The 20,278-nt window shown below is 44.3% G+C and overlaps 1 protein-coding gene across 3 annotated transcripts in view; it reads left to right on the top strand.

Moving 5' to 3' along the window:
• Txnrd1 (thioredoxin reductase 1) overlaps positions 1 to 20,278 on the top strand; it is a 90,432-nt gene that overhangs the window by 58,115 nt on the left and 12,039 nt on the right. For all 3 annotated transcript variants that reach the window (XM_076919845.1, XM_076919846.1, XM_076919847.1), the window contains 11 exons: positions 6,669 to 6,791; positions 7,713 to 7,785; positions 9,303 to 9,422; positions 11,097 to 11,239; positions 11,869 to 11,984; positions 14,072 to 14,297; positions 16,531 to 16,623; positions 17,074 to 17,150; positions 17,518 to 17,674; positions 17,764 to 17,871; positions 19,863 to 19,958. In XM_076919845.1, coding sequence (XP_076775960.1) covers positions 6,669 to 6,791; positions 7,713 to 7,785; positions 9,303 to 9,422; positions 11,097 to 11,239; positions 11,869 to 11,984; positions 14,072 to 14,297; positions 16,531 to 16,623; positions 17,074 to 17,150; positions 17,518 to 17,674; positions 17,764 to 17,871; positions 19,863 to 19,958 — 1,332 coding nt within the window. The remainder of the gene's footprint in view (positions 1 to 6,668; positions 6,792 to 7,712; positions 7,786 to 9,302; positions 9,423 to 11,096; positions 11,240 to 11,868; positions 11,985 to 14,071; positions 14,298 to 16,530; positions 16,624 to 17,073; positions 17,151 to 17,517; positions 17,675 to 17,763; positions 17,872 to 19,862; positions 19,959 to 20,278) is intronic.

Below are 20,278 nucleotides of genomic sequence, written 5' to 3'. Positions count from 1 at the left end.
CTTACAGTTGAATATGAAGCTGCCAGCAATTGCCATGAACTCACCTGTGTTCCTGGGCAGACAATATGTTTTTATCACTCCCAGTTGCAAGCCTTATCTCTGGCTAATCTGTCACCACTCAGTGTCGTGATTTCTACTAGCACAGAGTGTCCCTCAGAGTCCCTCAGAGTCCGTGATGTTTCAACGTGTAACGACTGATTATTTGTCCCAATTAGCCTTGATTTATAAAACAAAAAGCCCAAGGGTTTTGCTCTGTGTCTGGCCTATATAGGGAGAATTCTCCATCTACCCCTGGTCCTTGTGCCCCAGGTGCCCAGTTTCTTGTGGACCTTAGTTGGAAACAAGGTGCTGATTTGAGTAGTCGGGCTGACAGTGTAGCCTTTTGCTTCTGGAAGATCGCATCAAAGGAAGCAGTGCTTCGGGTGTTACAAGTCTGGGAACTCCTGTTGCAGATGTTTGTATGAATGTTTCTTTCTCTTGGTTCTTTGCAGTTTTAAGAGTGTAAATGATGGGACAACTGGGGATGTGGTTCAGTGATGAAGTGTTTTCTTAGAATGAGTCCTGCCTTAGGTTCTATTCCCAACATGAATGGGGTGTCTCTCTGGTATGCAAATTATCTGATGGTCAATGTAGAAAATTTGATTTATGAAAATAATTTCAGAAGAGACAGTGGACATGCCCTGAATGTAAGTCTTACGAATGTAAGTCTTGGTTGGTGGAAACGTGCTGCCGCTCATGTGGTTAGTGACATTTTTGTTCCACTTAAGTTTTCCTATTAAATCTGTAGTGGTTCAGGGGACAGAAATCCAAAGTCTAAATGATACCAGGATCTTTGTGTGGAGAAAGCTCATTACACCAGCAATGCATAGAGAATTCAGGAAGAACACAAAACCCTTTTCAATGCAAACTACTTTCTGTAGTAGCTGTCTTTCCCCTTTCCTCACATGAAGAAGTACTGGGCCTTCCCAGCACTGGTCACCCTTCAGGATGGAGGAGCATCCTTTTGGCCTTGTGGCTCCTGGTCCTGCAGGAGTGCCCTGGGGTTTCCAAGAGATGTCCTTTGGACAGAGAATTGGGCAATAGGAGATAAATTGAGCTGTAGAAACTAACCGAATTGCAGATCTGCTTGGCAACAACACCTTAAAGTGACGGACTTTGTTTTAAAAGTTAAAACTTGATTGAATAAATAGGCCCTTTTATGATCCAGATCAGCCCTGACCTGGAAACCTCAGATGTTGGTTTGCCAAGTGAAAATCCCTCTTGCTGTAGAAGGTTTTAATCCCAATCCGGAGCTCCTACCCTGCCTTGAACATTCAGTGCCCAGATAAAAACACACACACAACCTTTATGTTTACAATAAATAAGCCTTAAACAGCACAAGGGCTAGGCAGATATTTACCCTCTATGCTATTAAAATCTACCTTCCTATCAATAACCCCAAGTTAATACTATGTTTCGTCTGGACTGCTTTTAACTCAAATTGGCCAGCCCTCAGGGCCATGTTCTTGAATTCACCTAACCTGTAGCTACTTCCCTTCCTCCCTCCTCTTAAGTTTACAGTAAAGAGAGAAGGTGCTTCCAGCGCACTTGCTGCTCTCACAGAGGAGCTGATCTTAGTTCCCAGTACTCATGCTGTAGCTCGGTAACCACACTTCTGCTGCGTCTGAAACCGTCTTCTGATGGCACCAGGCACACACTCGGTACACATACACCCAGACAGAATGCTCAACACCTAAGAAAACATGGGATTAAGTTAGAAAGGTGGATATGATTAAGTATAGTTACTAGGTATGCTATCTGGATCAGGAAGAGCACGAGATTGAATGTAAAAAGGTGTGTTTGAGTGTGATGTATGGGAATGTGTGTCCACATGTATGCACCTGCTTGTGTATGTGTGAAAGGACAACCCCTCCCTCTTTTTTGAGAGAGAGGGGGAACGGAGAGACTGAGACACTCACCATGTAGACCAGGCTGACCTCAAGAGCTCCATCTGCCTCTGCCTCCTGGGTGCTGAGATAAAATCTGTGCATCACCATGAAAGCACAACTTTTGAAAGTTGGTCCTCCTACTGTGACAGCTGGGGTTGCGCTCGGGTCATTATGAGGTCTGTGCAGCAAGCACCTTTACTGACTCCCAATGGACAAGTTTCTTATTTAAAAAAAAAATCTTTTTAAATCAATTAGTTAATTTATTTGATGGGCATGGTTATTTGTGGGTCAGAGGACAGCTTCTGGGAGTTGGTTTTCTCCTCTCCCATTTCGGTCTCAGGGATTAATTAAGTTCAGCTTGGTGTCTGGTGTCTTTATCTGTTGATTCATCTCACCCGCTTGGGCAAGTTTAATGCCATAGCCAGGCCTATCTGAAACCTAAATGACATCTGACTTTAACTGTTGTGAGGATTTGATGGGATCTAACATACACAAAACATGTCTAGTACAATATTTTGTCTCATTGTGAACTCTCAGTCAGTGAATTACACAGTACCACCTCTTTGTGTGTCGACATTTCTAGTGGTCTATTTTCTCCGAGTCTTGTACGCTTCCTCCTTACCTTTGCTCTGAGGGAATCTACTGCCAACTGATTGCAATGTGCACATTGGTAACTGACACAATGGCTGATGGGCACCTACTATGCTAGGCACTGCGCTGGTCGCTGGAGGAGAGTGGTGGAGCCCTGTCCTTGCAGGAAGGGGTTTAGTGTCACGGGTATGCTATAGTTTCCTGCTGCTGCTGTAACAAATTGCCAGACACTCGATGGCTTTAGACGACACTACCTATAGAGTCATGGTGGTGGGATGTCCAGCCAAAGTGGGTTTGACTAAGCTAAAATCAGGACCTGTCCTGGGGAACCGTTATTTTGAGGGGGACACCATTGAGCAGGAGCTGATGGCCAGTCAGTTTTTTAAGTGTGAAAGTATAGAGTTTGGTTGTAGGCTCAGCCGAATGCTTTAGATGCCCACGGCTTGCCAATTACACCTTATAGATTCAGGGTCCTTCAGTGTGCTTTTTTTGTTTTTGTTAAAAACTGGCTGGTACAATTTGACTTTATGCTTCAACTACCTGTTCTCACTTGTCTGCTTAGGTGTTACAAAAGGCTGGCTTCAGGGGCAAGAGGTTTGCATTTTTCTCCTGTGTTAATAACATGCACTTAAAATGGATCTGAGATGATAATCAAGATTATTATTTATTTTATACATATGAATACACCATTGCTTTCTTCAGACACGCCAGAAGAGGGCATCAGACCCCATTACAGATGGTTATAAGCCACCATGTGGTTGCTGGGAATTGAACTCAGGACCTCTGGAAGAGCAGTTAGTGCTCTTAACCACTGAGCCATCTCTCCAGCCCAATAGTTACTCTTTTAAGTCAGTAAATTTTTACTTACAGGCTTTCAAATGTGGTTCCTTTGTTGTCTATTGAGGTCACAAAATAGCTTTTTCTGAAAGGACAAATGCTAAGTCTAGTTGTATCACCACCAGCCTACAATCCTCTGATTCTTTTATCTGAGCAAATTAAGGACAGATATATTTGTGACAACGTCAAGGTTCTCCAGGGTTCTCCATCAGAGATCTTTTGCATCCAGTTTCTTCAAACAGTTTACTTTAGGATAGATCTGCCTCTGCTTGCTCACATTGATCTGTCTCTTAAGAATGAGTTCAGATCACATTCATTAGCATCCAGAATACCGTGACTCTGTCTGTGGGATGTGCACTGTGCTTTGATCCATGTCACTGGATATTCATCCAGTGAATGAAAATGCGAATGCTGGTGATGTTTTTGTCTTCTCATTACCTGTGCTTTCAAATGCTGGCCCCAGGACCAGCAGCATCTCTCTGTGCTGTCGCCTGCCTCCATAGGCTTGTCTGTGTCACAGCTCATGCCCAACAGTGATTCTGGGATGCAGACAAGGATTAATTTTGTGCTTGTGTTCTATGCTCCTGTCCCCTGATTGAAGAGAAGCACACAAGTGCTACCAGTTATTATTTTGTTTTATTTTATGTGTTTGTCTGCATGTGTGTCTTTACCACTGTGTGCCCAGTGACTGTCGAGTTTTAGGCAATTATGAGCTTCTGTGTGGGTGCTTGGGAATTGAACCCAGGTCCTCTGGAATAGCAGCTAGTGTTTTTAACCACCGAGCCATACCTGCTCCCCCTCATTTAAAGGAGTTTGTATGCATGCAAATGCTGGTGTCTGGGAATCAGAGTCTGCAAGAACAGCATGCTCAACTGCTGATTTATTACCTCAGCCCCAAAATGGTGGTGGTGGTTGTTATTATTTTAAGAACATCAGTTTAAGTTTTTTTTGTTTGTCCTTTAAAACCAACACATTTCGTGTTCTTGGTCACTCCCTAGGGAGGAGTCACACTGGTTATCTGACTATGTTTACCTAATACTGGGATCTGAGTAGCTGTGATTACCAGCTTGTTTTCCCCCACAGTGCCCTGCATTGAAGGAGAAGCCCTGGTCATCATGCCAGTTCATGAATGCTGGCTGTGCTACCCAGCTTCTCGAGGTAGAGCCTCTGTGCAGACTGTCTGGGTGGTACCCACTTGCCCCAACTGTTGCTGGTTTCCAGGTTTTCTCCCTCCAGTCCCCCAGCCACCGTGTTCGCCCCGGGTGCTGCTGAGGGGCCCTCGTGGGGCTGTGCTTCCTGCTTCACATCCCTCCCAGGCACTCCCCTCCACGTCCCAGACGCCCTGTTCTACTGGCCCCTGTCTCTGCCCTCCGCCCCCTACGCCTGGTAGTAGGCAGGAAAAAAATACGCAGTCCGAGCTGGTAAGTTCATGGTGTTTTAGATATTATAGGTAAAGCTGGATTAAAAAATGTTCTTACTGTACTTGCAGACTTTTCTGTCATTACCCTCATTAGCCCAGGGCTTTATTATAAGGTAATGATAAGTGTATTGCTTAAAACAGGGCTCCAGAGTGTGTTAAGGAATCCAAGAAAAGATTATCTCCCACGTCTTAGCTCTCTCTGCCTGCCCCACCCACCCCAAACCTCTGTAAGATCCCTGTATGTACTGATATAACCTTGAAGGAATTGAAGGTGGAGAGGAACAGGATATGACTCTTGCACAGTAAGAATAAACAAACCCACTGGTTGAAAAAATTAAAAATTAAAAAAAAAAAAAAACCCAAACCAGTGCTCCAACCCAATATAGAATGTAGCTAGCTATATATTAAATTATACACTAGAATGAAAAGACGTTTTAAAACTATTTTTAAAACTTTTTCTTAATACCTGTCCTTAAAGTCCTATACCTATAAATACTGAAACAAAAACTAAACAGAATTTTAGACTGTAGGGTAAAGCAGTGAGCGTAATAGAATCCCATGTGTCCTGCCTAGTTTAAATGTCTTGCAAGGGCTGGGTGGTAGAATATATGGATGGGTTTGAAGCTGGGCCTGGTGCCTCACACCTTTAGTTCCTGCGCTTGGGAGGCAGAGGCAGGTCTACATACTGGGTTCCAGGATAGCCAGCGCTGCGTAGTAAGACCCTATCTCCAAAACAACCCCCCCCCCCCCCCGAAACCTATAAAGTACCTTGTAGAAGCATAGACTTCTAAATTTATCTGTACATCGATACTGGTTGGTGATTTTTCTATGATTTTAGATTTTGCCTTTCAACTCCACAGTGTAATAAATAAAGTCTTAAATACTTGGCCAACTGTATGTATCATTGGTGTCTTAACATTATTGTGTTTGTTGTTGACCAGACTCCTTAGCTTACGACCTTAGCCCACTGCTCTGTCTTTGACAAGAAAGTGAAGGTGGTTGCTAAACTGTATTGCTGACACTCACTATTAAAACCGTGCTTCATGTTGTGCAACCGGGAGAAGTTCAGTAAAGGTTTTTGTGTTTCTGTTTTGTTTTCCCCAAAGTGAGGGAAACCTGCCTTGAACCCTAATTTAAAAACTCTGGGAAGGGCGGGCTGGTGAGATGGCTCAGCAGACAAAAGTGCCTGTTACCAAGGTGATAAACTGACTCCGTAATTTTCCTCTGATTTGTACAACCATGCTGTGACAAGTGTCCTCCCCCACAGACAGACAGATTTTTTTATTTTTAAAAATCAGATCCTTTAATCCCAGCACTTGGGAGGCAGAGGCAGGCGGATTTCTGAGTTCGAGGCCAGCCTGGTCTACAGAGTGAGTTCCAGGACAGCCAGAGCTATACAGAGAAACCCTGTCTCGAAAAACAACAACAACAACAACAACAACAACAACAACAACAACAACAACAACAAAAATCAGATAAGAAAAAAAGATTCCTGGGCAGTCAGTATGAAGATAGCACAGTGAAACTATTATGTGTAATTAATACACGCCTGTTGAATACTAAATTCTGGGAGAGAGAGTGTTACCAGTCTTAGCTTAGCTGTAAGTCGGTTCGGATGGGCTGCTGTCGGTGTGCAGAATATGGGAACTCTTGAGTAGGGAGCAGGCATGGAGAAGGATGCTGGGATGCAGGTCTCTTTGATAATGGCCTAGATGGGAAGAAGTATTGATTTCCTTTCAGGAATCCTGATGTTTTCACACATAGCTGCAGCGAGAGTCTACATTTCCCCTTTGAACATGGCCTTTGATTTTCTTTAAAGAAAGATTATCAAAGCTTTTTGGGCATTGCTGCTTTTCAGTTAAATTCTTTTCATTTCTGTTGTTTTCCTGCAGCCATACAAAAAAGGCCAACTTCAAAAGCTGCCAACAATGAATGGCTCCAAAGATTCTCCCGGGTCCTATGACTTCGACCTGATCATCATTGGAGGAGGCTCAGGAGGACTGGCAGCAGCTAAGGCAAGACCATCTGCTGTGGTGTCTGCGTGACGGTTAGGGTACAGTACCCCCTCCCCACGGAAGCTCTCTACATTCTTTCGATTTGTCCATCCAGGCTTGTGTATTTATTCTGTTCACTTTGGCAGGGCGTACAAAGAGACTCATGACAATGATTTAGGGCACACTTTGTATGACCAGCCCTTAGGCCTGCCAGTCTTTCCAGCACGATCTTTAAAAAGGAGAAAATGGTTACACTTCACTAAGGTGTGGACTACACCAGCCTTTAAAGGTGGACTCGAGAAGCCTCCCAGTTGACTCTGCAGTAGCAGGCGGCAGGTCGCTTTGTCACAGTGGCATGTGTGAAGGACACACAGCCTCTGTCCTTGCGCTCCCATAACCTTTGCAGGTCCAGTGGCCAGTATATACCACACTTCCTCTGTGAGAAAGAAATAGTCTCTACAGGAAAGACAATTTCAGAAAAAGAAAACAACCCCTCCTCCTGTACTCTGGCTTAGATAGAACTAGATTAACTCAGAAATTCCTTTAAAGATGTCACCTCCCAGGGTACAGGGTGAGAAGGCCTTCAAGTTGTCAGTCAGATGGCCTTACCACCAGTGTTTATTACCACTTGCTTAGAAATGGAAAAAAACGTTTTCAGATTTGTGTTGTGTCTGTTGATGGTTGAGGGGAATCATGCAGGAGTTAGCCGGGGCCTGCCAGCTGTTGGTAACAATTTTGCAGCTGTAATCTGGGTAATTGTTGAAGCTGTCAGTGTCTTGGCTTTTGCCCTAGAGCTGAACTAATCAATACGGTGTGTTAGGTTCTCAGACTTCGACCTGTGACTGGTGGTACCTCAGGCTTTAGAGAATAATAGAGACATAGTGAGTGCCAGTCCTCATTTCCACTCTCTTGTTGACTCATTGGAATCATTTTGTTTCCCAGGAGGCAGCCAGATTTGACAAGAAGGTGCTGGTCTTGGATTTCGTCACGCCAACTCCTCTTGGAACTAGATGGGGTGAGTTTCCCTGCAATGGTGGTTTCCCCTCGATGGTGATGCCAATGATTCCTAAAAGCCAACTTAAAAAACAAACAAACAAACAAACAAACAAACAAAGATTAAAAACGACAAAGCCCAGCTCTCCCACGTGAGCTGAGTTAACTGAGTTAATGGGATCCAGTTAAGCAGAAACCTTGACCACAAGCTGGCTCAAAGGCCGACCTTTGCATACTCAGTTATCTGTAGAGTGGAAGCTGTGTAAGCATTCTCCCCCGTTCAGAGAGCCAAGACAGAGCAGCTATCTGAGTCTTGCTGAATCGCATGTTGGCTGCTCATTCATTGAACGTGTTTCAATGATTTGTGAACCAGGAGCATCGGGCTTTGAACTCTGTAAGAAGTTCCTGCCCTTGTGGAGCATAGACTTTAGAGGGAAACAGAAGTAAGAACTTGACCCTTGGTGGTAAGTGGTACTGAAGGAGGGGAGCTTGCACCATGTGAGCTCTAAGGCAGGGTTTCTCAAGAGATGCCCACTAGAGGCGCTGCAGGAGAAGATGAGGCAGCTGTGCTAAAAGCTAAAGCAGAACTTGGAGGCAGTATTCGTTAGTGGTCCCACAGAGTAGACTCACAGGGGTGGGTAAGAGGCCTTTTTGGGCAGAGCTGGGTTGTCAGAGCTGGGCGTGACGAAGTAAAAGTGGAAAGAAAGACAGGTCAAACTATGGCACTTAACAGGCCACAGTGAGGACTTTGGACCAGTGAAAGCAGATAATGAAGGCCTTCGAGGAGTTTGAGGCAAGAGAAATGATGAGTACATTTTATAAAGAGCATTTGCTGCTCACATTAGCGCTAGGCCGCAGTCCAGCCAGATAAGATGGCAGCACGGTCTATTAACTCTTGTATCCGCAAGTGACTGTCACTCTCTGTTCCTGGTGCTGGGCTCAGTCCCCTGACCTGTGGAGTTTGGACTTCATGGTGACACTGGTATTTTCAGAGGACAGGCCTTGAACTGTGAGCTCCAGAGCTCCCTCCCTGAGTTTTGTTCTGATGGAAAGCAGTGACCCCGATGTTCTTAAGGATTACTGTTTTGGGAGAGGGAAGTTTTAACATAGCAGTTCTTTGGAGAATCAGGGAAAACTATAGGCTGCTTCCCCCAAAATTCACATAAACATCAAATTTTATACATATTTTCAGACCTGCATCTAACCATGCTTAGTATAGCAACTGCTTCATCATTTCTGTGTGTAGATTCAGTAGCAGGTACAGGGTTATGCACATAGTAAAATTTCAATTTTCGCATCACTATTGACTATTTTGAATTTGGAAGTTACAGAGATCGTGAAAATCTGTTTGTTTCAGAATGACTACTTTGCTCTGTACATTAGGCTCCATGACTATGATTCTTAGGAGCAAACTTTAACAGTTTTGGCTGCATTAGACTAATAATAGTAAAAATGATGTTGTCTTGTTATATTTTAATACACTTTGGCTTCTAGGAAGGCCCTGCAGTGGGCTGTGAACTGACTTCTCTGTTGTTGCAGGTCTCGGAGGAACATGTGTGAACGTGGGCTGCATACCTAAAAAACTGATGCACCAGGCAGCTTTGTTAGGACAAGCTCTGAAGGACTCGCGCAACTATGGCTGGAAACTCGAAGACACAGGTGTGGGGGAAAGGAGGGGCTCAAACGCTGTGGTCTTGGCAGTGTGTCATCTAGATACCTGGACCTAGATGAGGCCTGCCTATCCCAAGTCAGCCCGGGGTTAGCCCCAGGGCTGTGAATTGTCAGGTTTGAGAAACACTTCTTGAGCCCTCTGAGCTCACGGGGTGTTGTGACTGGCATGAGTGCATCGCACACGAGTTCGAATCGTTGGTTTTGGGACATAAAGTGATTGCTGTGACTAGAGTGACTTACCTGGATTTCAGGCTTGCCTCTTGCCACTTGCCAGAATTGTGACAAGTCCGCTAACTACTGATTTACTTAAAATACAGTGCTTTAATTTAAAATGAAGAAATCAAAACCAAACTCAACCACATATTGGTAAAAGATTGGTAGTTATTATAGATGATTGGCCTGTGGGGCAGAGTATGTACTGTTCTCTTCTGTTCCTGCTGAGCAGTGAGTTCTCTTCTGGTGCACAGAAGCCAGCCAGGTAGGCCTACAGCAGCCTTACCCCAAGGTGCCTTGGCTCCACAGCCCCTAAAGTGAGCTGACTCTTACAGAGGGCTCTCATTCTAACATTACATGATGTGTGTGAATCAAGTCTCTGTAGTTTATTCTCTACAAAGCCACAGGCCGGCTATTGTACAGTCCTGTTAATTCAAAACGCAGACCTAAGTACCATGGGCCTGGATCCATCTTGTGCTCAGTGACCGGCTCCTTGATCAGTGGGTTGGAGACTTCATTTTCATGAGAAAAGTCTGTGTTGTTTCCTCTTCAGCCATAGCCTCCCTGGGACTGTCTTCTCCCTGTCTCCTGAGTGTATTTGATCTGTGCCCTGTTTTCTTCAAGTCATTAATGACAATGATTAACCAGTGATTAAAGGCGGATGTTGTTGGTGGCAGTTGTTTTGGGTTTATTTTGAGGGACGGAGGTTGAGACAGGGTTTCTCTATGTAGCCCTGGCTGTCCTGGAACTCACTCTGCAGACCAGGCTGGCCTCAAACACAGAGATCCACCTACCTCTGCCTCCTGAGTGTTGGGATTAGACACATATTGTTACTAAGACTGAAATGTTACTCTATAGTCTACACTCACCTGGAATACACCTAAGTGCTATTATAGACACGTGCCTGTCAAAAAAAGATTCAAGTTCTCTGAATAAGGAGCCAGCAAACTTACAGATAAAGCAAGTGTTTGAGATGCTGGGGGCCTGACGTACAGTTTCTGTGGAATCACTCAGCTCTGTTTTCATACTGTGAAAACAGCTTCAGATGACATGCAAATGAATTTGGCTATATTTCAGTAAAAGTTCATTGACCAAAAATGATTCGAGGCCCATGGCATCATGGTCTGCCCACACTGAGCATGCCCAGTTACGGTGTAGTGACCCACACCTGGCTAGAGTAGAGTCTTTGACTTTGTTAGGATGCAGTCCTAAGCCTTAATGGTACCCTGTTCTCCACAGGTCAGTGTCTATAATCCAAAGTAAACTACCAGCTCAGTTCTTGATAAAGAAGGGAAGAATTTGTGTTGTGGTTTTGAATTCCAGACATGAGAAATTGACCTTTTATCCAAGAGAACTTGTCCTCCTGGGTTGAACTGCCTAGCTCTGGGTGAGAATTACTGAAACGCATCAAGCAGTTTGAAGGACTAAATGTTCTCTCTTCTCACGCAGTTAAGCATGACTGGGAGAAAATGACAGAATCTGTGCAGAATCATATCGGCTCGCTGAACTGGGGCTACCGAGTAGCTCTCCGGGAAAAAAAGGTCGTCTATGAGAATGCTTACGGGAGGTTCATTGGTCCTCACAAGATTATGGTAATTGTAAAGCTGTATTCTCTGCTCATCTCCTGCCTTTTCTATAAGTACAGCATGCGCTAACCGATTGCGCCACTGGAGCATCCATCCCCTGCCTTTTCAAAAGTAGCTTTCATTGGTGTTATCAAAGAAAATTGTTCCAAATGTGTGTTTTTTTTTTTTTTTAAAGATTTATTTATTTTATGTATATGAGTACACTATTGCTCTCTTCAGACACAACAGAAGATCCCATTACAGATGGTTGTGAGCCACCATGTGGTTGCTGGGAATTTAACTCAGGACCTCTGGAAGAGCAGTTAACCTTTCTTAACCGCTGAGCCATCTCTCCAGCCCCCTCCAAATGTGTTTTAAGAAATGAAATAAGGTCCAAAAATTAAGACCATCATGGGACCTTCTGTGGGGCTGGGGAGTGTCTCCATCCTGGGCCAGATTACCTGAATGTGAGGCTTACTCTGTCACTGGGTAGCATTATTCCTGGAGGCAGTTCTTTATCTGCTCAGCCTTTAGTTTCTCTTACTGTTATGAGAACTGAGAGAGACAGTGTGTAAGTGCCCTCTACTAAGGTTAGAACCTTTACATAGGTTCTAAGGCAGAGTCCTGCATTGGGATTGACATTGTTTCCTTTGCAGGCAACAAATAACAAAGGTAAAGAAAAAATCTATTCAGCAGAGCGGTTCCTCATTGCCACCGGTGAAAGGCCGCGCTACCTGGGCATCCCTGGAGACAAAGAGTACTGCATCAGCAGGTGGGAGAAACAGGCCATGGCTGGCCTTCTGCTTGCTTCTTTAAACACACCTGGTTCCTTTCCAGACTTAGGAAAGAATTCTTTGCCACCATTGTCCCTGGGGATTGAAAGAGAGTCAGGGACTGGCAACATTTTAAAGGTTACAAGCTGCAGGCATTGGGCCTGCTGCCACTCAGAGTGAACACACTACCCTGGCAACACAATGTAACTAGATTGACATTTCTCTTTGCAGTTGAAATTCATTTATGTCTATTTGTAAACCAGGTGGATATTTTGTAACATAAATGTGGTCTCCTGTAGGAAAGTTTATTTTGTGCTGAGCAAGGACCATGTTTGTCAACACTAGGGGAGTGGAAACAAAGGGTTAACTTTTAACGAGTGGCTATGCATCCAGCCTTAAAAGGCCTTGGCCCCACTGCGTGATAGTCCCCTGTAGAGAAGCCTTCTAAAACATGTCAAGAAAAAAAGATTTTTCTCATCAAGGGGTAACACTACCCATACTGTTTTTGAGTTTTAAATGAGAAAGTCTCTGCTTTTTGGGATGTTTTTGTGCCTGGGAATTTTTGGATTCCTTCTTCTAGAAGTATGACTCCCTGATGCCTGGCGCAGGGACAGCTCCGATGCTTCTGTTTCTATTACCTGGGATGTTTGGTCTTGCCTAGTGTCTTTGGGCTGTTGTAACACAATGACTAAGTGGGGGCTTGTGTGTAACAGATTGCCCATAGTTCTGGAGGTTCAGAACACAGGCTTGAGGTACTGGCCATGGCTCAATCCCGTGCTCATAGGTGGGGTCTTCCTATAGTGGAAAGGATGGGGGCATCTCTGTAGGTTCTTGTATAGACTCAGTTCCCACTTGTGAGAGCCAGATTTTTTATTTTAAAGATTTAATTATTTTATTTATCTGAATACACTGCAGCTGTCTTCAGACACACCAAAAGAGGGCATCAGATCTCATTACAGATGGTTGTGAGCCACCAGATGGTTGCTGGGAATTGAACTCAGGACCTCTGGAAGAGCAGCCAGTGCTCCTAACTGCTGAGCCATCTCTCCAGCCCAAGCCAGATTTTTTTTTTATACCTTAATCATCTACTAAAAACCTATTAACAACATCACACTTGGAGTAGAGTACTATGAGGAATTTTAATATTTAGGCACATAGACATTCAGACCCTACCAAGGTCCCTTTCCGTTTTTTATTTTCTTAGAGGTAAGGTTTCCCTATTATTGCCCAGGTGAACTTGAATCCCTGGACTCAAGTGATCTTCCTGCCTCAGCATCCTGAGAAGCTGAGTCCACAAGCATCTGCCGCTATGCCCAACAACTTATTCTTTGGGTGTGATAGGCTGGAGGACATTGTACAGCCCAGGCAAGCCTCAGACTCAGTACACAGCTGAGGACAACCCTGAATCCATGATCCTCTGCTTCTGCCCCAAGTGCTGGGTCTGTAATCATGCACCCCCCTTATCCAGCTATCCTGACATACATTTTAAATTTTGTTCTGTTTTCCTTGTTTTTTTTGTTTTTGAGACAGGGTCTTTCTGTGTAGACCAGACTGGCGTCAAACTAACACCTTCCTGCCTCTTTGAGGGCAGAGATTAAAGGCTCGTACTGCACACCTATGTGTATTTGTGGTCTCTTCTGAACTCAACTGTAAGGTTTTTGTTGAGTTAAGCTTTTATAACTTTTTATATTACGAAGATTAAACTTTCAAAGCCTCCCCACCCCCACTCTTGCTACTGGATGTCCAGATAAGAAGGAAAACATTTTCCACGAAGGAAGGCGACTGAGTGTGGGGCAGTGTTGTTTGAAAGGTTGGCAAATGGGAAATTTTTCCACACATGGATCTGATTGGTTCTAGAAGCTACGCTGTCGGCTGTATTTAGCCAGTAGCATATTTAAAGACCAGCCGGGTATTGCCAACAAAGACTAGTATCTAAGTCCTTTTAGAATTTTGTCATATGTGTATGGTGTCTTATTAAATGTTTATAATGTTAAAAGTTGTCATTCTTAGGAAAGTGGGAGATGCTTGCATCTTTATTCATGCGTGAACATTTCTCTCTTTCTTTTCTTCCCCCTTAACTTTCCAGTGACGATCTTTTCTCCCTGCCTTACTGCCCGGGGAAGACCCTAGTGGTTGGCGCGTCCTATGTCGCCTTGGAATGTGCAGGATTTCTGGCTGGTATTGGTCTAGATGTCACTGTAATGGTGCGGTCCATTCTCCTTAGAGGATTTGACCAAGACATGGCCAACAAAATCGGTGAACACATGGAGGAACATGGCATCAAGTTTATAAGGCAGTTCGTTCCAACAAAAGTAAGTGGGTTTTCTGTGCGGTGGTTGGTTTTATGTTCATGGTGAAAGGCAAAAAAGACAGGATGGCGGTAGAAGCAGACAGACCTTTGAGCATTAGGGACTGTCAGGAGCAGGTGCTGATGTGTGAGCGTGTGCTGACTGCTGCCTCAGTACCATTGCTGAGTCCATGCCAGCGACCTCATCCCTTGTTACGTTCACTGCATCCTTTCATGACGGTGCCCCTGGTCTGCTACACTCGGGGCTGTTTGCGTCACTGCAATTCTGAATGCACATACCGACACACTAGACTCCGCTTCTCCCCTCTCTGCCTTCTTCAGGAAAACATTTTCCTTGGACATACTGTCATCATAGGCACTATATAATCCTGTTTTCTTGGAGGTAATTGTTCATGGGCTAGCTTCATTCGCCTTTGCCGTAAAGGATCTAAAATAGACCACGTTAAGTCTATGTCTTCGTTACCATTACCTTAGAAGACTGGTGAATCTGGGCTGGGGGGCAGCTCAGTGGGAGAGTGCATGCCTAACAAGCAGAAGGCTCTAGGTTCCGTCTGCACTGGTACGCACACCTGCATGCTACAAGGTCAAGTCCGTCACTTAGCATCTCAGACCAGCAGTTCCCTCTAGAGTGGCTTTAAGTGGCTTGCTTTTGGTAAAGTTTAGAAATGTTAGGCTGACTCTCAGTAAATTAGGTTTGTGTGAGTGATTCTCTTAGTGCTGGCTAATAAGATACAGTTTTGGGATCAGACTCACTTGCCAAATACTGTCCTTTTGTGGCTGACAAACTTAGGGACTTACTGACTTAGGGAGAATTACTTAGCCTCTCCAGGCTGTTTCTTCTGTACATTGAGAATAATGGCAGCAGCTCCGTATTTCCTGTGAGGAGCTGGCTGATGTAGCTAAGGAGACAGAGCATAGCGTGGCTCTAACCGCCTGTCTCTGAGAGCTGAACTTTGGATTTCTTGGGAGTTACCAGTAAGTTACCAGTACTTCATCTCTGTAGTTCAGTGGTTCTCAACCTGAGTCATGAATTCCTTTAGGGGTATGGGGGACAACGATCCTTTCACAAGGGTTCCCTACAACCATCAGAAAACACAGGTACTTAGATTATGGTTCATAGCAATAGCAAAATTTCAGTTATGAGGTAGGAATATTGTTATGGTTGGGGGTTACCACAACATGAGGAACTGTATTAAAGGGTTACAGTAGCATTGGGAGGTTGAAGACCACTGCTCTGGACGGTTTTAGGGAACAGGCTTGCGTTAGGGCTGTGATTAGGAGACAGCTATATGTTGGACTATGGGAAGTGTCTGCTTTTCTGAAATGTAACTCTTCCTGAATAGTGTCAACATTCAAGGAGTGGTGGACTGTTGTGGTGGCTGGCTGGTGCCCTTAGCCTGTCAGTAAGCTCGCACAAATGTGTGGACAGTAGCCTGTCACAAATATGTGGACAGTAGGTTGTGACGAACATCTGTGTGCTGTAGGTTGTCACAGACATCTGTGTGCTGTAGACTGTCATGAACATCTGTGTGTAATAGGTTGTCACAGACATCTGTGTGCTGTAGGTTATCACAGACATCTGTGTGCTGTAGGTTATCACAGACATCTGTGTGCAGTAGGCTGTCAAGAACATCTATGTGTAATAGGTTATCACAGACATCTGTGTGCTATAGGTTATCATGAACATCTGTGTGCAGTAGGATGGGGATGTTCTTTCTCCTGCTAATTCAGGAGGCTGCTCACCCCTTTCTTGGGTCTACAGCTTCAACTGTTGAACTTGTACTTAACCACATCGCTCCCACTGTGATTCTTAGGGCTTTCTAGCTCACACTTAAGTCCTTACTCACATACTTCACTGTTGTCAGGGAAAGCAAACATTTGTAGTCAAAACGGACGCTCCGAAGTTGGTAGCTGAGGCTCTCATCAGTAACTACCCTGAGACAGCAGGGGTGATGGGTCCAGAGGAGCGAGCTATGGTGGGTCCGTCACAGGGAGCATGCTGTGTGTTCTCCACTTTCTTTCCCACCTTTTTCTCTGCTCAAGAATTATTTGAGAAAAAGCCTCTCAAGCAAGCTGTGTTAGTGAGGTCCCTGGAAGTTGCTTCTCCCAATGTTGCTACGTGAGGGAGATGATGTAAGAGCCTTTCAGGGCTGAGTTCTGTTTCTGAGGACTAAGCAGATGGATATAGAAGAAACAGTTGACCCTCCTTGTCTCTGTGTCTTTGTTTTCTTTTGTAGATTGAACAGATTGAAGCAGGGACACCAGGCCGACTCAAGGTGACTGCTCAGTCCACAAACAGCGAGGAGACCATGGAAGGCGAATTTAACACTGTAAGGAGTGGGCCCAGGTCAGGCTGGGTGTCAGTTACATACTTTGGGTGACTTTCCTCTCTCTAAAATGCCCCTGTTCTTTGCACAATCTCAGTTACTCTGATATTAGGACTTATTTTATCACAGGGATGGCTTTAACCCCTGTCTGCCAAGTTTCACAAATAGGCAGACATTGCTAATGAGCCAGAGTCTGCCCGTGCGTTCCCTTTGTCTTCGCGGCCGGCCACTTAGGAGATAACTCAGCCGTGGACCGTGCACTTAATTAGGGCAGCAACTCCCGTTCTTGTAAGAAATGCCAAGAGATGTTTGTTTTGTCATTTTTAAAAGGCTTTAAAACACAAAAGGTTTTAGTTTGCTTAAACTCTTGGCTTTTATTAATGAAGGGTGTTTTCCAGGTCTGTGTTAAGTAGTTTATGCAGTGGTTTTGTTAATACTTTATTGTTTTTTCAGGTGTTGTTGGCGGTAGGAAGAGATTCTTGTACGAGAACTATTGGCTTGGAGACCGTGGGTGTGAAGATAAACGAAAAGTAAGGAGACTGTACTTCGAGGTCCTCACCGATTCCCTCTGCCTTTGCTGTAAATTGTGTCTCAGGACTGGGCATCACCTCCAGGCGTCGGGCACTCTTAGGCCTTGGCTGCTCAGTGCTACTGAGTCGGGGTGTGTGTGGGGTTGTTCTTATTTAGGACTGACAGTCTTAACCACGCTGAGTTTTTCTTTTGTTTTACAATTATTTTTCTTATTTAATTTTTTTTTTAAAGTAGTGGCCAGGATTTTTGCTAAGCATTTTTGAGTCCTGTGCACTGTTTTGTTTTGTTAGTAATTGGAGCATTGTTCTCCTGGGGAAGAAGAGGATGGAGTTTTACTTCACTAATAGCAGCAATTGATGGTTGCAGGACCGGAAAGATACCTGTCACGGATGAAGAGCAGACCAATGTGCCTTACATCTATGCCATCGGTGACATTCTGGAGGGGAAGCTGGAGCTGACTCCCGTAGCCATCCAGGCGGGGAGATTGCTGGCTCAGAGGCTGTACGGGGGCTCCACTGTCAAAGTGAGTTTTGTGTTGTCACCCTCTGAGACAATGGTTTTTCTATTGTCATTTTGCCTCTCTTAACTGTTTTTTTTCTCCATTTGACACAGTGTGACTATGACAATGTCCCAACGACTGTATTCACTCCTTTGGAGTATGGCTGTTGTGGCCTCTCAGAAGAAAAAGCTGTGGAGAAATTTGGGGAAGAAAATATTGAGGTAAGTTCTTTTCCTCCTTTTCACATTGCTTTTTTCAGAGAGTCAAGGTGGTTTCCAGTGTGCAGAAAAGTGCAGTTGTAAATGAATGAATAAGCATGCTTACTGGTGTTTGAATTTATTTTATTTTTTAAAAGGGTGTTTATTTTTTATTTTATACATATGGGTGTTTTGCCTGCATGTATCTCTGTACCACAAGCACACCTGGAGGGGCCTTAAGGCCAGAAGGCATCAGATAGATCCCTTGGGACAGGAGTCACAAATGGTTGTGAGCTACCAGGTGTTCACAAAGATGGCTTCAACACTCCACAATAGGCCGAAGTTGCTCACGAGCTGAATGAGCTAAAGAGAAGCTGGAAAATGAACCCAGGTCTTTTTAACTGCTGAGTGTTGTCTCTGGTCTGTGGTTATAATCCATTGTCGACTTGTAGATAGATTGCCTATCAAAAGTATTTAGCAGCTGGATGATATAAGAGCGCTTCAGTGCAAGCATAAGGACCTGAGTTTAGAATCCCATCACTCATGGAGAGTGGTGGGTCGGGCGTGTCAGGGGGCGGGGCAGGCAGGCAGGCAGTATGGACAGGATGAATGCTGGGCCTTTGCTGGCTGCTAGCATCTATCATTACCAAAGAATGATGTGCTCCAGGTTCAGGGGTGTAAGACAAGAGAGTGATAATAATGCCCTGTATAGTAATATATTTTGTATTATACATATAATAGTATAATATACTAATGTGATATCCTTATGGGACACACAGACCTGCACAAATGTTACCTCTCCAAGTTGTTGGGTTTTTTGGTGTAAGTATTTTTATCTTAAGGTTATTAGTAAGCACGTCATGTTCACACAAATAGACTTTTAATTTTTTTATTTTGATTTGCTACTTTTTTCTTTTTTTCTTTTTTTTTTTTTTAAATAAAAGTGAGATGTTTTGAACAACCCAATTAAGAAAATAGGAATCACCTGCTCCCAGATGATGTCTGTGGTGTAGCCATTTGGAAGGGTTTTCTTAGTCTTCCCTGTGTAGTTTTACAATGTGTTGCATCTTTTGTGTCAGATCACAGATCTGGTTCCCCTGCTTACACTGATTCTAGCGCTTAGAGGAGGAAATAGTCTTGTTTGTCATGCCCGAGACACATCAGAGCCCCTGTCTTCCTGCTTCCTGCTTCCTGCTTCCTGCTTCCTGCTTCCTGCTTCCTTCATCTCCCTCCTTCCTCGTTCCCTGGAGGAACTTTCTGAAAGCAGGAGAAGCATCAGCTGGGTGGTTATTAGAGCTGTCCCTGCCATCCTGCCAGCTTCTATTTATGGCTGTCATTCCTCTCAGCCTCCCTAACGCTGTGACCCTTCAATACAGTTCCGCATGCGGTGGTGACCCCCACTATAAAAGTATTTCAGTGCTACTTCATAACTGTAATTTTGCTACTGTTACAAATCATAATTGAAATAAATATCTGATATACAGGACATCTGATAGTCAACCCCCAAGGGGTTGAGACCTACAAGTTGAGAACCACTGACTTACGCTAACCAGGTGGTCTCTTTGTATTTTTTTCTTTCTTTTTCTTTTTTTGAAACATTAATGTGTGTATTATGTAGCTCTGGCTATGTTAGAACTCCCTGTGTAGACCAGGCGGGCCTCAAACTCGGATCCACCTGCGTCTGCTTCCCAAGTGCTGGGATTAAAGGCGTGTGCCACTGTGCCTGGCTTGTATTCTTAGGTAAGATAGTAATCTCGTGGCAGCTTTCTTGATTTTCTTGGTCATTTTGTTACATTATTTAAGGTGTACTAATCAAAGGGAATAAGCAAGATTAGTCAAAGGGGTTTTGACAACCACGTTCCAACTTATTTGCCTTTTGACCAAGTCAGTTTATTCTTTGAACTTTATTAACAGAGCGTTAATTATTTAAGTAATTAAGTAATTACTTAAATCCACATCTACTGCTGGACAGCCCACATAAGGAAATGAGTCTGAATTGTGCGTGTGTCTTCCAGGTTTACCACAGTTTCTTTTGGCCATTGGAGTGGACAGTTCCATCCCGGGATAACAACAAATGCTATGCAAAAATAATCTGTAACCTCAAAGACGACGTAAGTGCAGTGGTGTTTGTGTGGCGATGCATAGCTTTTGAGATGGCTCAGGTTTGACCATGAGATATGTGTCCTGTTAGGATTCCACATGTTGGTGTCCACAGCCCCAGGGGCAGCATCGAGGCAAGGGTCTGGCCTCTCCTGCCTGCTGCTCATTCATCTTTCCTGGTCCAGGGCCCCACTGTAGACCGTCAGAAAACAAACACACTTGAGTGAAGGAAGTCAGGGAACACTTGGGGCTTCTCTGTGTTGATGAGTGGAGAGTTGTGAAGCCCTCAGCTATATAAAAAACAAAACAACAACTGCAAAAAAAAAAAAAA

Source organism: Arvicanthis niloticus, chromosome 22 (genome assembly GCF_011762505.2).
Source record: "Arvicanthis niloticus isolate mArvNil1 chromosome 22, mArvNil1.pat.X, whole genome shotgun sequence".
In the NCBI taxonomy this organism is placed as follows: domain Eukaryota; kingdom Metazoa; phylum Chordata; class Mammalia; order Rodentia; family Muridae; genus Arvicanthis; species Arvicanthis niloticus.
The sequence above is the reverse complement of the archived record's forward strand: the minus strand, read 5'-3'. Positions and strand labels throughout refer to the sequence as shown.